Source organism: Mobula hypostoma, chromosome 6 (assembly GCF_963921235.1).
Source record: "Mobula hypostoma chromosome 6, sMobHyp1.1, whole genome shotgun sequence".
NCBI classification, from domain to species: domain Eukaryota; kingdom Metazoa; phylum Chordata; class Chondrichthyes; order Myliobatiformes; family Myliobatidae; genus Mobula; species Mobula hypostoma.
In genome coordinates, this window is record NC_086102.1 from 140,580,712 (window position 1) to 140,599,499 (window position 18,788).

Consider the following 18,788-nt stretch of genomic DNA (forward strand, 5'->3'; position numbering starts at 1 on the left):
AAGGGTATAGAAATTCAGCAAGTATCTGTCAACATGTACCAATTCAGAAAGTATCTGTAAGTATCAGCAAGTATCTGAAATTCAGCAACTATCTGTCGACCTGTACCAATTTTTAAATCGATGGATCATTCAAAGTACACTATCTGGATATACTATGGCTTAGCATGGAAACCATTCAGCTTGTGGACATTTCAGAGAATTCTGTACACAGCTCAGTATATCACAGAAACCAGCTTCCCCTCCATGAATTCTGTGTATACTTCTTGCTGCCTATGTAAGCATAATTAAATATACAGTACCACACAGTCTGGGCATTCTCTCTTCTCCCATCTCGCAGAAGGTACGAAAGCCTGAAAGTACAGTACATACCACTGGACGCAAGGACAGCTTCTATCACTCTGTAATAAGACTACTGAATGTTTACGTAGTATGAGTGCTTATGTAAGCAGCTACCATGATTAAAGATAGCATACAGTCTGGGCATTCTCTCTTCTCCCCTCTCCCGTCTGGCAGAAGACTCAAGGACAGCTTATATCACTCTATTTAGTGCTTACCTCGTACGATAAGGTGGACTCTTAACCTCGCAGTCTACCACTTTGTGACCTTGCACCTTATTTTCTACCTACACTGCATTTATTCTGTACACTTTATTCCGCATTCTGTTACTGTTTTAGCTTGTACTACCTCAGTTCACTGTACAACAAATTGAACTGTGTAAACAATATGCAAGGCAAGCTGTTCACTATACCTGAGTACATGTGAGAGTACAGTAATAAACCAATTCCAATTCGAGGATGTGGGAGGGAGGGAGAGAAGAAAGGATAGACCAAAGGGAATCTCTGATAGGTAAGGTTAAGGTTGCCAGTGGTCATAAGCTGATTATAAAACCATCACATCAGTAGACAACTGAAATCAAAATGAAAATACTGGAAGTGCCCAGAAAGTGAGTCATTCTTGATGGAAAGAGAAAAGCAAAATTAATATTACAAACGGATAACTTTACAGCAGAAATTGCCAGTTCCACAAATGAATAGAGAATCAAAAATGAATTAAGTTTCTGAGGAAAAATACAAGAAACATTCACATCCATCACCTCTTAGAAGTGGAACCTCTAAGTTCTCTCAGTGTACTATAATGGTGCAATTGCCCTGCAAAATGAAAATACGTTTCTTGTATGTACACTACTGGGTCCCTTCTTTATTAGCAAATATTCTTGCAAGGTGATCCACAAACATCACTAGGTCTGATTCAAAAAAGGAAAATGAGCACCATTTTGAAAAGAGTTAAGTGAAATTTAAACTTGTATTACACATCACTTCTTGCCAAGCATAAATACAGCAAGTTGCACAAGATATTAATTATTACTACCTTGCTATGAAAATCAAGGTTAAGCTTGCAAATCTTTAATTCAACTTTAGTGGGGTATGTTAACTATTTAACTGCTAGCCAGAAATGTTCACCAGTTTAAAAAAAAAATAAATCAGGCCTGTGTTATTTATTTCACGCACCTTGTTTTAGAAAACTAATCACTTTTTGCATTGACAGATGTGATCTTGTAATTTTCTTACCTGTGTTTTATGGGTATTAACCAGAGAGGGAGCTGCTGCTACCATGGAGCTACTGCGTGGTCTGGGCAAATGGCTTATCTCTGGTTCAGTCGGCCTATCAGGTTTCTCCTCCAAAATCCGTCGAAGTCTTTGCAAATAATACATCAATGCCCAGTGGATACCTTCCTCTGACCAGTGGGGTTGCAGCAGACAACGCAATACAGCAATGTCAAAATAGGTGGCGTACCGAGACCTTTGACTCAGTGGAACGGTTAATGAAGTTCTGTAACAGATGTAGTTTATGCTGCATTAGAAGCAAGAGAAAAGTTTAAAATCATATTCAAAATTAACAGAATTCTCATTAAATGGATACAAATGTACAAATCTTTCAACCTTTCATCTCAACTCAAACACCAGATCCATTACTTGTTATAATACATTTCCATTAATCTGCTATCTAACCATCTGTGAAATCCCAATGGTATAGCAATAGCATCTGCCTTATAATGTAGTTCCTGCTGTGCTCCCTCCTGACTCGCTGAGACTCCAGTTCCTGCTCTCCCTTCCGGCTCACCAGCAGCCTGCTTCCTTCGGACTTCTTGGAGCTTTGATTTCTTCGCTCTACTTAATCAGACCGTTTCCTGTTCTCTCCTTAAACTTACCCCATTCAATTGGAAATCATAATATAATATAAAAGTGAATAAAAATAGGTTGGATATTAATAGGGAATAACAATTTGGAAATACTGGTATGAATCTCGAATATGACAGATTATTGGAGTTGTACTATATGCTGCTGAAAACTCAGCTGTCCCTTTCGTACATATGTGCAACAAGATATAACAAAGAGAAAACAGAAATAAAATGCACACAGGATGAGAAAAGACAGAATTAGAAAATTATAAAACACTGTATGGGAACAGAGAAAATAACAAATCCCTGGAGCCTGTGGTTCTATATGTAAAAAACAGTATTATTATGTTCAAGGGCTAACAGCCATTTGGAAACACAACAAAACGTGATAATGTTAAACATTGTTCATAAAAAATACAAGGACTGAATACAGAACTTCCTAGTGTACAATATTAGGAATTGTGACCAAAGAAAATGTTGTAGTATATGAGAAAATATGTTTGACAGATCAAAGGAGAAATTAATTTTGTTGATGTGTAGAAGTAATGGAAAACAAAATGCCAGTTGGTATACTTTATAAATGACATAGGAAGGAGATCAATGCGGGGGAATTACTGAGGGGAATATGGAATGTAGAACAGTGAAAATGGGGGAGTTCACCATAATAATGAATGTGACAAATATTGTGTTAAGATCAGAAACTTCAGCTGAAAATTGTGTACCAAGTCCAACAATGAGGATGACAGTACAAGATCAATCACTTTGTCAAAGACTGGGTTAAGAGGATAATGCCACACTGGTGATGCATCTCAGATACAGGAACAGCTGAATCAAGGCCTTAGAATAGGAACGGTAAAGAATAAGGAGTAAACTCACGTAACAGTCTTTGACAGGAAGGAAGGGCTTTTCAGCAAACTGGAGAAGATGACAACACTGTAAAACATTTGAAAAGGGGCTGCTATAGATATAATCCATCCTGCATTCCAACACGGGTAGAAAGGGAGAGTGACTAAGTGATAGTGGGATGAAGCAGAAAAAGAGCGAGCCATGCAAATGAATCAGGCTGAGTATAAAAAACACAGAGAAGAAGCACATAGGAAAATGAGGAAAGAGACAGGATGCGAATAGACTGGGCTTAACAAAGGTGAATGCAAATACCCCCCCCACCACCACATCTCCGCAGGAATGTTCAAAGTAAAGGGTGTTAGAGGAATATTAGGGACACTTGGGAATAAAAACTGCAGAGGACCAATGAGAAAGCAAGCAGTGATAATGCAACATGGATGCAGTTACCAGGGGAGTTGATTTGAATTATTAAGTATTTCCACTGAAGTTATTTAAAATTCATTAGACAAGGTTCTGTTGTCAAAATTATAATAAATAATTCAAATTAAAAATTTCTGAGAGAAATAAAATTTTAGAAAGCCAAACTTAAAAGTGAAAAGAATAAAACTGTCAAAAAAATATACAAAATAGAAGCAAGAGGCAGCCATTCGGCCCCCTTATACCTACCATTCACTAAGATCTTTCACCTCTGCACCACTTTCTGCACAGATAACACCATTAGAAACAGAGAAACACAAGCTATCCGCCCTTCAATTCTGCTCCACCACTTGATTATGGTTGATTTATAATTCCCTCTTAACCCCACTCTACTGCCTTTTCCCTGTAACATTTGACACTCTTACTAACCAAGAAACTATCATCCTCCCCTTTAAATATACCCAATGACTTGCCTCCACACCACAATGAATTCCACAGATTCACCACCCTCTGGCTAAACAAAGTTCTACTCATCTCTGTTCTAAAGGAACATCCTTTTATTTGGAGGCTATGCCCTCTGGTCATAGACCATCCCAATATATGAAGCATCCTCTTCACATCCACTATATCCACGTCTTTCAATATTTAATGGTTTTCAAGAATATCCTCCTTCATCCTTCTAAACTCAAGTGCAGCCCCAGAGACATCAAACATCTATATATTAATCTTACCATCCCCAGGGTCATTGCAATAAACCTCCACTGGACGCTATCCAATGCCATCACATCTTTTCTTAGATAAGGGGCCCAAAGCTGGTCACAAATGCAGTCTGAACAATGGTCTATAACGCCTCAGCATTACGTCCTTGCTCTTATATTCTTGTCCTCCAAAATGAATGTTAATATTGTATTTATCTTCTTTACTACCGACTCAACCTACAAGTTAACTTTTGCGGAATCCTGCACGAGAAATCCCTAGTCCCTTTATGCCTCTGATTTTTGAATTCTCTAATTTAGAAAATAGTCTAATGTCTTTATGCCTTCTACTAAAGTGCATGACCATGCACTTCCCTACACTGTACTCCATCTGCCACTTCCTTCCCACTCTCCCAGCATGTCCAATTCCTTCTGCTAACTCCTTGCTTCCTCAACACTACCTGCCCTACAAAAGATCTTTGTATCATCCACAAACTTGGCCATGGAGCTATCAATTCTTTCATGCAGATCATTAACATATAATGTGAAACGTAGTGGACGCAACTCCGCTAGGCATGGGCAGCTAACCAGAAAATGCCCCCTTTTTCTATTCTTTGCCTTGTGCCAGTCAGTCAGTCTTCTACAGTAGCATCTAGTACCTTTCCAGTAACAAGATGGGCTTGTATCTTTTACTGCATGTCATCAAAGGTCTTTTGAAAATCCAAGTAAGTAACCTCCACTGACTCTCCTTTATCTACCTTGCTTGATACTTCCTCAAAATTTTCTAACAGATTTCTCAGGAAAGATTTCTTCTTAAGGAAACCACGCTGACTTCAGTTTATTTTATCAAGAGTTTCCAAGCATCCTGACACCTCATCCTTAATAGTAGGTCAATCAGCTTATAACTTCTAGCAACATACATCAAAGTTGCTGGTTAACATAGCAGGCCAAGCAGCATTTATAGGAAACGTCGACTGCGCCTCTTCCTATAGATGCTGCTTGGCCTGCTGCGTTCACCAGCAATTTTGATGTATGTTGCTTGAATTTCCAGCATCTGCAGAATTCCTGTTGGTTGAGCTTATAACTTCTGCTCTTTTGCCTTCCTCCCTTCTTAAATGGAGGAGTGACATTTGGGATTTTCTGAAACCATTTCTGACACTAGTGAGTCTTGAAAGATCACTACTCCTGCCTTTACAACCTCTTCAGCTGCCTCTTTCAGAACCTTGGTGTGTAGTCATCCAGGTGACTTATCCAACTTTAGACCATTCAGCTTTTCAAGCACCTTCTTCTTGATACAGACTACACTCATTTCTGGCCAACCTTTATTTTATTTTGGGCATGTTGTTGGCGTCCACAATGAAGACAAATGCCAAATATTTATTTAGTTTGTTCACCATTGCTGTGTTTCCCATTATTACTTCTCCAGCATCATTTTCCACTTACCTCTCTTTTACCCTTTATTTGGCAATGTGTATTGAAACATGGCTTCACCACCAAGAAATAAACCTCTATTATATCCTTAGCAGGAATACTTAGTAGTACCAACAAACTGGTAAGATAATACAATTACTTATTGATACTTAAAAGAGAAAGAGATACCTGGAGTTAGAGGCTCTTTTGTCCTTGGAAGCACCCGCAGCTTCAGGTGAATTTTTTAGTTGTGAGCTCTGTGTCCTGACTTCTGGAGCTATAGATTCCAACTGACTGGTTTCACAAACCACCTGAAAACCCTATGTATCATCGGAGTTAATAAATTAAGACTCAGTTGATTAAATTGTCATTCTGTTACCTAACTCAAAGCAGTGAGATTATACAATATTTTAATTGCCAAAACATACCAATACAATTTAAATGTTAATGAATAATTCAAACATATTATTCAGGCAACTTACAGAGCTATGAAAGGAGATATGAAACATTTTTTTTCACCTTCATTCCATTAAATAAAAAGCAAAATAGTGGACCAAAATACTGTTCATACTTTCCAAAATAGAGATTTATAATGTTTTCTTGAAATAGAACATAGAACAGTACAACTTAGGAACAGGCCCTTTGGCCCACAATGTTGTACTGTACCAACTAAATCAGTAACCAAATGGCTCTTCTGCTTACAACAAAACTTCCTGACTTTTGAACTCAGCGCCTCAACTAATAAAGGCAAGTACAGCATATGCCTTCTAAACTACCCTATCAACCTGCGTAGCCACTTTCAGCTAGCTATGAACTTGGATCCCAAATGAGTTGTTGAGTAGGTGACATGTTGAAATAAGTTATTTGTTAACACTTGCTCTACAAAGAAATCTGTGCAAGATTATTTCTGATAATTGATGCATTTTAGGGATTAAGTTTTTTCTGTCACCAGCAATATCCTGCATTGTGCAAGCCCCGCACACCATATTCTCAAGTAGAAATGCCATTAATAAAAATAAAAGAGCTGGAAATATTCAGCAACTTAAGCAGCGTATGTGGAGAAGAGAATAAAGTCAATGCTTGAGATCAGGGACCATCGATGGAACTGGAAAAGTGGGAAGACGAACGTGGTTTCAGCTGTACAGAGGGGAATAGATGGACAGAACACAGGGGATGAGCATGACAGAATGCAGATCATTGATGCCAGCTTCAGTCATTACTTCAATGATGCCCTACATGACTTCAATGAACTGCCTCATCTTAGCACATTGAAGCTCTCTGGACCCAATAAAGTTTCAGATAACCAATCTTGCCCTTCATCTTTGGAGAGAAGAGACTGTACTGTTCTGTTTCAACTTATTCTGCCTCCAACAGCTAATTTAAATAATTGTTATCTAGACAACATTAATCTGTACCTCATCATACACATTCCCCTAACACACTAGTACTGCATGACATGAGATTAGAGATGGCAAGGTGGGAATATACAAAAGGGAGCCCAACTTCAAACCCAAACTGGGAATTTCAAGCTAATGCCAGGAAACACATTTTCCCCATAAGGGCACTGCAAATTTAGAACTCACTTTCAGCAGTTTCAGGGGGTATTATCAGTTAGAAATTGCAAGGATTAAGAGACATTTGTTAGATACAGACACACATAACAATTGCGAATAAATGCTATTGAGATAGGGAGTATCATAGAGTATCACAATGTTATCAAATCGCAGTACTGGCTGAAGAAGTTGAATGGACTAATCTTATTCAAAATGACACAAGTACATGAGCTAAATAACAAAATGACACATTGGGGGACCACTTCGTCCAGCACCTCCGCTCCATCTGCCAAAACAGACAGGATCTCCCAGTAGCCACCCACTTCAACTCTGCTTCCCACTCCCATTCAGAAATGTCCATACATGGCCTCCTCTACTGCCATGATGAGGCTAAACTCAGGTTGGAGGAGTAACACCTCATATACTGTCTAGGTAGTCTCCAGCCCCTTGGTATGAACATAGAATTCTCCAACTTCTGGTAATTCCCTCCCCCTCCCTTCCCCTATCCCTATGTCACTCTGCCCACTCCCCCAGCTGCCTATCACCTCCCTCATGGTTCCACCTCCTTCTATGACCCATTGTGTTTTCCCCTATTCCTTCTTCACTCTTCCTGCCTATCACCTCCCTGCCTCCCCTCCCCCTCCCCTTTATCTTTCCCCTTACTGGTTTTTCACCTGGAACCTACCAGCCTTCTCCTTCCCACCCTCCCCCCACCTTCTTTATAGGGCCTCTGCCCCTTCCCCCTACAGTCCTGACGAAGGGTTGCGGCCCGAAACATCGACCGATCTTTTCCACGGATGCTGCCAGACCTGCTGAGTTTCTCCAGCGTGTCGTGAGTGTTGCTTTGACCCCAGCATCTGCAGATCATTTTGTGTTTATGACACAAGTACAGGAAAGTACATGAGCTAAATAACAAAATACTCACTGTTGTTTCTGCTTTATCCAAATTGCAAGATATTCCTCTGTTGTTTAAGGGTGATGTTCTCTTGGCTGGAAAGAAAAATCATCAACATAAGCAACATTAGATTTGCTACTCTAGGCTCCCTATTTTAGCAGCTTATATTGAGCAGGACTTCTGTCCTGTGGAAAGTCTTCATGAGGGCAGAGATGGGGTAGGAATGGCAATAAGTAAGCAAATTCTTCAAAGGAACGTTCACCTGGAGTTCTGATAGTCCATATTTTCTGACAGTCAAATATTCCTCTTAAATGGACAACTAATATCACTTAGGAACTTTCTGCAATAAGGAGCAATGCAGATGCTGCAAATTTAAGTCGCTTTTGAACTTTTCAGGGTATATTTTCCTTGACGTCAGTTGAGTTTGTTCATCTATGCCAAATATTCATTTTATTGAAAACTTGATCAAATGACTAGAACCTCTTGTCGTACTGATCAAACCATGGTTTAATTGTCTACTGTAAAGGCCAGTCCTCCTTACAAAAATCTCATCAAGCAGAACCACTACTTCAGCAGCATCAAAGAAAGATCAGGAGCTGGATGCCTCATCACTCACCTGCAGATATATACCTACACCTTGTAAGTCTTTTGCCATCAATCTTAACTAGTTCAGTAAGGGGCTGGGAAGTTTCAGAATCTTTGTTCTATCAGTCTTTTTCAAATGAATTCTTTACTCACAGATTTTAAAAACTCACAAGCATATTTTCATTCCCCAAATCTGCGAATTCTGCTCCAACCCCACTCAAATATAGAGTAACACTGAAAACTGCAAACAAACGACAATTTTGATTGATTCTAAAACTCACCAAACACTTGGTTTCAACTATGTCCATAGTTCAAAATATACAGCAGGATATGAGAAATATCATATTGTCTTGCTTATTAATAAAGGCGTAACAACAGATACCAGCATCCTTTTTAAAACAAGGACATGATCCTATAAATATCAGTAAACTGAACTCCATTGGTGCATTAATGCTTTTATTTATTTTGTCTTTCTTAAAGCAGCGAATTCAGGGATTTTATGCAAATAACCATGAAAATGCTCAGTAATATTTAGGAAGCATATATTTAAAGCAAAAATGTCAATATTTTCTTACCTGTGACAATACTTCTAACAGGCTTTACAAGAGCAGTAAATGCTGGTGCTTCTGGATGTTTGTGCTCCCACATAGGTTGCCAAATCACAAGGCCACTAGCCAGGCGAAACATAAGATCAGATTCCTAGCATTGAATGCAATACATCATTGAATTTGAGGACAAAGAAGTTGCTTTCATACAACTGATTCTGGTTCTGTTAATCATCTATAAGTTATCAGAAAATTGAAAATGGTTCAATCATTATTTTAGTCCAGCTCATACGACTGAAAGTTATCCTCTGACACTTCTACTAAATGTGTAATATTATGATAGTTGCTTATAAAGTAATTTATTAAGTGATTTTGTGCAATGTTGCTTTCAAAATTCAGTTTAATATGGCAAATTTGTTATATCACTCAAAAAATGCTGCTGAACACAGCAGGCCAGAAAGCATCTATAGGAAGAGGTACAGTCCATGTTTCGAAACATCGACTGTACCTCTTCCTATAGATGCTGCCTGGCCCGCTGCGTTCACCAGCATTTTTTGTGTGTGTTGCTTGAATTTCCAGCATCTGCAGATTTTCACGTGTTTGTTATATCACTGTCCTTTTTTGTGTCTACTTTAGAATAAAGCTAGATCATTTTATAACATCTTAATCATTCTAGATTATTTTAGTAATGCATTATACACAAATCTGTTCAGAAATATTTTACAATAGACCTAAGATTATAAAGGGCCCACAATCATGATCAATAGAAGTCAAATTACTACATGATTAAAAGGCCTAAATACATTTGCCTAAAGGCAGCAAAGGTGGCCATTAATCTAACTTTACCTGCGCCTTTCTTGTGAAAACATATAACTACTTCCTGTTCTCTCTTCTGTCCCTTAACCTGGGAAAGTTTTACTGTTCAATTTCATACCTAAATTATTTTAAAAAATTCTACAACCTTTGTGGCAATATATTTCAAACCTTAAAAAATTAGGAAGGAAATTCTATCAAACCTCTCACTTTTTGACAATAATTGTGACTTTTGATTATTTTTCACCCTGCCGTGTTTAACAATTTCTGTTTATGACTCAACCAAAACCAATCAAAACTCCATCAACTTTCCTAGTCTAAGGAAAAACTCCCTACTGTTCTAATCTCTGTGTAACTGCTGGTAACTACCTAATCACTAATAATGTTGCAATAAATTGTTTCTGTGCTCTTCCCAAAGCTCTTATATCCTTCCTGAAATATGGTACACAATATTGAGTTAAGGCCCTACTAGAGATTCATAAAGATTTAGCTTAACAACCAAAATGGCGATCATTAAATATTTACCATGATACTGAGGACTGAAACATACTACACAGTTCATAGCTAACTACATAACCATCATTCTGTAAGCAGTTGAGTTGCCAGTACAGTAGCAATAAGAAATAGCTCATAATTCATGTTGTATTCAAATACCCAGAAAGAATCATGTTTTAAGAAAATTATTAAATCATTAACTTACCTTGATTCTGTGAACAAGAGGTGCAAACAAGAAGACAAAGAGTTCTACAGTGGCCATTGAATTTGTGAATAACTTGGGTCTGGGGTGCTCTTCATCCTCTGTGACATTGTAATGCCTGGGTTGGCCTGGAGATCCCTGATTCTCCACTTGATGAATAAAAGCACTACTGCTCCCGGACCAACTGGATCCACCTCCACCAGTACTGAAAGCAGCTGTAGTTTCATTACTGCATTCATAAGGAGCATCCAACAGCATCCAGTGCAACGTATGAAGAAGCTTGGTCTCTGCGACACCCAGCTTATCTTGGTGGCCTTCAACAAAATAAGGTGCAATATGTTTAATAGTTTATATAAAACCTCTTGGGTGAAGTTAAGCACTTTCCAGTTCATGCAATCATATGAATGGCTCGAAGCAACGTGGGAAGCAGTGTTAAATCAGGTGTTATCAGTTGTCATCATTAATAGACCTGATGTCCACTCTCTTAAATTTTGCCCGGATGTTGTAGGTGCTTTCAGTACGAACGAGAAAATAGTAGCTAGGAAAACTGAAACATAAGCTTCCATAATTGAAGGAGGTTGCTCAATTTTGCCATTTACAAACAAAGTCTGGTCTGCCATGATTTGACATTGGATGTAACTCCCATCGACATGTCCTCTTAGCAGTACGTAAAAGTGCCCAATATTAAGACATGGAGTGCCCAAGGTTAAGCAGGGAATGACTAATGTATTCCTGGAAAAGGCCACCTCTACCAGAAGACCCCTAAAGAAAACATAACTTATGAAGTACAAACTTGACACAAATTTCTCCTGGACTCTGCTCTCGGGAGTAGTTCTTGTACCTCTTCATAAGGAAACAATGTAGAAAACATCAACTGAAGGAGGTTCTTCTCCAAACACTCATTCATGTAAGATCCAAATCCCAAGCCACCTTTCAATAGCACAAACATTCTTTGATTAAGCCCCTTATATTTTCTTCACTGATTAGTAGATCAACCCATCCATCCATCTAGACTACGTTCAGATAAACATTTATCACAGTTCACTTGCTGGTAACAACCTTTCACCCACAGTGATTTTACCAAATCTATTCTTTATTAATAGTCTACAAGGGCTGTTGATAATAAAGTTTAATGGTTAAGATTTTGAGGGAAATTATTAGTTTCAATTTGAAATTTAACACTGAAGCACCTTCAATAACTCCAAAAGACTGAAGTTGGGTAAAATACTGAAAGGCTTTTATTCGCTGTACAATACGACCTCCATGCTGAGCGTCTGCCCGCGGACTGAGGGGGAGGGGCAAGGTAAAATCACCTTTATTCAGGATTCTGTGGGAGGAGGCACAGGGGCAGTCAGCAGAGGGGCGTGTCCAGACAGTTAACCCAGTTACAACATACATATGGTTTACCACAAACACAAAGTAATCGACAAAGAAATAATTTACAAATTTGATCTTAAATATTACTGACTTTAATATTAACCAGTGGACAAGAAAAGCCTGATTAAATAAACTATCTCTAACTCTGTACACATGTAAACCAGAGACTGTAAAAGTAAATTTTTAGAATTTAGATTGACAAAATGTAATTTTTAATTAGTACAATACTATAAAAACAGAGAAGGCAAAGCTAAGAATCTGCATTTATAAATCACTTTAGCATATTCTCAAGCTCTGTATTCCCATAATACATCTCCTTACATATGAAAACAGTATTTATAAACATATCATACATGGCACTGAATTTACAGAATTTGTAACAACCAGACAGAAATTGATAAATACCCAGTTAATACTTCACTTTGGTTAACGTTTACAAAGATAAATGCCTGCCAGACACCAGAAAATACTGTCTCTTTGAAAGGATACCATGTACCATTTGTACAAAATTGTAGTGTGCCAGGGCATTCAGGATTTCATTACCAAGGTTATGCAAGAATACTGAGAGAATCCTATCCATTCTTTTTCAGAAGCAGAAAGAGAGGGAAACATGATTAGAGCGAACAGAACACTTAAGTTTATGTAGCTATTTGACATCACAGTCTGTTCTCAAGCCTCTACTGCTCTCAGTTTTTTCTTACTTTTGGAGCATATATCTGACAGGGATCAATATTCATTTGAAAAGAACATACAAACAAAAAGGTGTAAACTAAATGAACGATGTTTTACAAATGCAAGCATTAGGAGAGCTCTTTACATACGATTCTAAAAAAGGATAAACAGGCTACATTCAGTGAGAGTGGTTGGAGATGTTAGAATTAAAAATGCGTGACCTCAGACAGGAGATGCTCAGATTAAAGCCTGATTTATACTTGTGCGTCAAATGTGCGCTGTAGGTACTGCGTAGCTTATCTACGCCAAACCCTACGCCGTAGCCTAACGTGCACCTCTCCCTAAATGTAACTACGTGCCACGGCGACGCAGACCGAAACAACTGTGATTGGTCCGCTTGGTAGCATCGCATTTCCTCCTGCGCTGCAATAGCTTCCCATTGGGCGACTAAAAGGTAGGGAAGGAACTCTGGCTGCAATACTTTCCATAAAGCTTTACAGACCTCCGAAATTATGGAGGACCCTGTGCTTGATGCCAGTTTGTAGCTAGCTGCTACAGCCTGTTGACTTCCACCTGAAGCTAAAACTCGAATGGTGATTGCCAGTCTCCGAGTATACTGTACGTACACTGATGCAAAATAAATGGTTGGAGACGATGAACCAAATCGTCAAATCTACCTGCCAACATCCGAAAATATTTGAAATGCATTTCCTCATCCATGTCTCTCAGTGGCCGGACAAGCACAGAAAATTCACCCTCCTTCAGTTTCAGTCGCCATTGTTTGAAGTTTGAGTTTCTTCGTGTTGAGTTTCAACACGAAGAAACTCAACACAGTGGCATAGAAACTCCACCGTCAATGAGTGTTTTGGCAGTGAATTGCAGAGCGATACAGACACACCAACGCACAAGTATAAATGCTCACAACGGCACAGGCCACTTGCATAGGCTACGGCGGGAGCTAGTACGCCCAAGTATAAATCAGCCTTAAGAGTGCAGAGTCTCAGGATAACGAATAATGATTGGGGTGAGAAATGCCTTGATTCACAGTATTAAGGTTTCTTAAGAACTCTTTGCCCTATCCGACCTTGCTTTCACAGAACATGCTAATTGTTATTCTATTCTGTCTGGTTACAGCGAAAGGGTGCCTAAATTGTTGAATATATTTAAGGGTGAGATTTTCGTACATTAAAGAATGCGAATTGAGCTAACAGATGAACTTTAAGTGTGGAATGTAACAGGATACTGAATAGCAAATGTGGTTCAAAAGACCTTGTGGGTTATGCTAGATTCTGATTAAGATTTTTTTAAATATTCTTAACATTGTAAAGCTGGTTACTCTGCTCTTTCATAATGCATCAAAAATAGAAAATGATGGAAATGCTCAATATTTGGAAAGAGAGTCAGTGGTAACATTCCAGTTAAAAGACCCTGTTCTTTGAACTGTAAGTTAAAAAATTATGCCTAAAGGTTTCAGGCCTGTTTCTCTTTCCACAGATGCTGGCCGACCTGGTGGGTGTTTCCAGCAGTTACTTTTATTTATTTCAGACTTCCAACATCTGCAAATATTTAATTTTCTTTCATTTCATATGATGGAATACTTACAATGGCTCAGGTTACTACAATGCTCAGACCTCTATCGGTGATTTGAGGTTGACTGTAAATGTGTCCACTTGACCAGAAAGGTTCAAATTGATTTTTGAAGGTACAAAACATTTGTACAAGATTATTAGGTAATGTTTTGTTGCTGGAAACTAGTGTAAAAAAAATCCATGCTTAACAACTGACACTCAGCAATCAAAGAGAAATTTCCCTCATCAGGAGATCAGAAGTGACTTGTTGCATCATGGCCTGGAATGGAAACATCAATGCCCTTGTACAGAAAAGCCTACAAAAAGTAGAGGATGCAGCCCAGTCCATCACGAGTAAAACCCTCCCCATCATTGAACACATCTACACAGAGCGCTGTCGCAGGAAAGCAGCATCCATCATCAAGGACTCCCTCCATCCAGGCCATGCTCTCTTCTCACTGTTGCCATCAGGAAGAAGGTACAGGAGCCTCAGGACCCGCACCACCAGGTTCAGAAACAGTTATTACCCCTCAACCATCAGGCTCTTGAACCAGAGTGGATAACTTCAATTGACCCATCAGTGAACTGCCCTACTGAAAACTGAACTCAATCAAGGTCTCTTCTTCTCATGTTCTCGGTATTTTTTGCTTATTTATTTATTATTTCTTTTTTTGTTTTGTATTTGCACAGCTGTTGGTTTTTTTGCACACTGGTTGTTGTGCATCCCGTTGGGTGTGGCTTTTCATTGATCCCATTGTGTTTCTTGTAATTACTGTGATTGCCCGAAAGAAAATGGAATTCAGGGTTGCATATGGTGTCATATATGTACCTTGATAATAACTTTACTTTGAACTTTCGTTTTGGGCGAGACATACTTGAGCGACACAAAATAATATTGTTTAAGTAGGTAAATATCTGAAGCAATGGAACACATGAGAACATCTACAGATACATGAAGAAAAGGAACCACTTTTACAATAAACTAAGAATTTAAAATGCATCCTTTTTACCTGCAGCCGCCTATAGCAACAAGAATACAGAGTACATCTCTTTTACTCCACTTCTCTATTTCTAGTTCTTAGTTAACTAGTGTTAGAACAGAAAGGGTGCACAGGCTTATTTGTTTTTGAACATGTAACATTTCAAAATTTATACTCAAACATTAAGATAAACTTTTAAGGCAAATATCAATGATTGATAGTGACAGAATCAATGTCTGGGACAAAAGCCAAAATGTATGCTGATTCAATTCCTAACTGGTGTTTTGGTTTCAGTAACTGTATTTCAAATAACATTAATCATACTCACATTGGTACATTCCATTTCTCAACAATGCCACTTATTATGCACAGCCAGGAATGCTCACCAATGCCTCTACTTTCTGAGGAGGCTGAAAAAGAGCTGGACAGTGCACATCTATACTCAGGTCATCCTACAGATGTGCAGTAGAGAGCATCCTAACAAGTTGCATTGTTGTACGGTACGGAAACTGCACTGTGGTGGACAGGAGGGCTCTACAACGAGTAGTCAACACTGCTCAATACATCACTGGCACTAGCCTACCTACCCTCAAGGACGTATATTCAGAAAGGTGCCAGCCAGTAGCATCAGGAAGGATCCCACACACCCTGCTTATGGACTCTTTGTCCCAATCCCATCAGGGAGGAGGCCACGTAGCATCCATGCCAGGACCACCAGACTCAAAAACAGTTACTTTCCCCAAGCAGAAAGGCTCATCAACACCTCCACCCACTAACCCACCCATCTGCACTCCACTATTTCATCACTTCCTGACAATCACCTTATGTACAGACACCCCTGTATTTATAAATTCATATATTTATTGTAGGTTTTTAATTATTATTGTGTTCTTTATCTTCTTGTGTTTTGTACTGCATCGGATCTAGGGTAACAATTATTTCTTTGCCCTTTACACTTGTGTACTGGAGATGACATTAAACGATCTTGAATCAATACTTGATGAACTGAAGCTCAACTAGCATTGTTTCTAATTGTTTCTGTCCTTTCAAAATACATTGCAACTCTGACTACAACTTTTTAAAAACAGCCGTATGAAAATTAAAAAACAATTGTAGAGGAATTTGAAATTATGTATTTAACACTTTATTAACTAAAATGGAGTACTCAAAATATCTACCAACAGTCTCCCTGCCAAATGTTCTGTGAAAGCATAGTAATTGCTACTTTATTCTGTCTGGCTACAGTGAAAGGGTATCTAAGTTACCACAGAGATGACCCTTCAAGATGGCTACATGTCTATGAATACCACCACTGGCATGGCCTACATGGCTTTATTTATTCCACCAAAAAAAAATCAGTATTTACTGACCTCTTTTATTGTGTTTCTGAGGATCTTCATACACATACTGCCAAATATTGTTAGTATAAATTGAGCTATAGATGCTAGGTGATCAGAATCAGGTTTTCACTGTGCTGTATGAAATGAAACGTGCAATTGGCAGCACAGACTAAAATTACTGTAAATTACAAAGTAAATAAATAGCGCAAAAATTAATCAATATTGAGGAGTTCATGGACTGTTCAGAAATCTGATGATAGAGGAGAAAGAGCTGCTACTGAATGGTTGAGTGTGGGTCTTCAGCCTGCTGTATTTCCTCCCTGATAGTAGAAATGAGAAACGGGCACTTCCCACAAACAGTGGGGATCCTTAATGATGGATGCCACCTTCTTGAGGCACCGCATCTTCAAAATGTCCTCGATGGTGGGGAGGGTCGTGCTCACGATGGAGCCAGGTGAGACGACAACCCGAGAAGCCTCTAGCGATCCTGTACATTGTAGCCCCCACACTACACTGTGATGGAACCACTCATGATGCTATTCAATGTACACTTGCAGAAATTTGCAAGTGTCTGTGGCGACAAGCCAAATCTCCTCAAACTCTAATAAAGTAGAGCTGCTATTGAGCATCAAAGTATTGGGCCAAAGACAGATCCTTGGAGATGTTGACAATGTAGGAACTTAAAGTTGCTTACTCTTTCCACCTTTGATTCCTCAGTGAGGACCAGAGCATGTTCTCCCGACTTCCTCTTCCTGAAGCCCACAAAGAATTCCTTAGTCTTGCTGAAGCTGAGTGTGAGGTTCTTCTTGTCACACCACTCAACCAGCCCCACTATCTCACTCCTGTATGCCTCCTCATTGCCATCTGAGATTTTACCAACAACTGTGGTATCCCCTGTCAATTTATACATAGGGTTTTAAGCTGAGCTTAGTCATACAGTAATATGTGTAGGGAGTAGAGCAGAGGGCTAAGCACACTTCCTTGAGGTGTGCCTGCGCTGATAGTCAGCAAGGGGGAGATGTTTATACTGAATGTGGTCTCCATATGAGGAAGCCGTGAATCCAATTGCAGAGGGAGGTATAGAAGCTCAGGTTTAAAAGCTGTGTGATTAGTACTGAGGAGATGATGGTTTGAAACACTGACTTATAACTGATTTGATTAACAACAGCCTGACATACTGTATTACTTGTCGTTATCTAGATCTTACTATTGTCTAGGTGCAGGATGAAGAACCAGTGAGATTGTCCATGTGGAGCTACTGTGGTGATACACACAATTGCAGCAGGTCCACGGCCTTGCTCAGGCAGGAGTTCATTCCAGCTATGATGGACCTCTCAAAGCACTTCATTATTGTACATATGAGTACTAGCGATCAATAGCTGTTGAGGAAGCTCACCCCCTGCTCTTTTTGAGCACAGTAAGATTGATGCCCTTCTAAGGTGGAACCTCAGTAGTGAGAGGCTGAAGATGTCACTGAACACTCCAGCCAGCTGGTCAGCACCTGCTTTCAGTAACTAGACACACTGTTGGGGCCTGACGCCTTCTGAGAGTTCATCTTCTTCAAGGACGTTCTGACACCGGCCTCGGAGACAGAGATCACAGGGCTGTCATATGTTGTGGGAATTTGCACAGGTATAAATTGTCAGGGGTAAGATTCTTATGCAGACAGTGGTGAGTACGTGGAATGGGCTACCAGTGATGGTGGTGGAGGCGGATACAATAGGGTATTTTAAGAGACTCTTGGATAGGTACATGAAGCTTAGAAAAATAGAGGGCTCTGAGTAATCCTAAGTAATTTCTAAAGTAAGTACATGTTTGGCACAGCATTGTGGGCTGAAGGGCCTGTATTGTGCTATAGGTTTTCTATGTTTCTATCTATGTTCTATAAGCATTATTTTCCCTTTCAAAGCTTGTATATAAAAAAAATAGAGCTCATCAGGGAGTGAAGCTTCACTGCCATTTATGTTGTTAGGGTTCGTCTTACAGGACATAATAACATGCAAACCCTGCTACAGGTGGTGTGCATTCGAAGGTGTCTGTAACTTCACACAGAATTGCCTTTACACTCCCGTAGGCCGTACCTGGACTTCTGTGGAATTCTGGATCTCCTGACTTGAAAGCCACAGATCTAGCTGCAACAGACTGCAAATCTCCTGATCAATCATGGGCTTCTGGTTTGGAAAAACTCAGTAAGCTCTCGAAGGCACACACACTGT

At 39.3% G+C, this 18,788-nt stretch overlaps 1 protein-coding gene across 8 annotated transcripts in view; it reads right to left on the minus strand.

The window, feature by feature from the left end:
* LOC134348442 (protein unc-80 homolog) overlaps positions 1-18,788 on the minus strand; it is a 238,655-nt gene that overhangs the window by 205,752 nt on the left and 14,115 nt on the right. For 7 of the 8 annotated variants that reach the window (XM_063051833.1, XM_063051834.1, XM_063051828.1 and 4 more), the window contains exons 4-8: positions 10,639-10,949; positions 9,156-9,279; positions 8,026-8,090; positions 5,737-5,867; positions 1,569-1,830 (exon numbers count right to left, since the gene is read on the minus strand). In XM_063051833.1, the coding sequence (XP_062907903.1) occupies positions 1,569-1,830; positions 5,737-5,867; positions 8,026-8,090; positions 9,156-9,279; positions 10,639-10,949 (893 nt within the window). Of the gene's footprint in view, positions 1-1,568; positions 1,831-5,736; positions 5,868-8,025; positions 8,091-9,155; positions 9,280-10,638; positions 10,950-18,788 lie in introns of those variants that run through there. The other variant, XM_063051831.1, reaches the window with a different exon arrangement.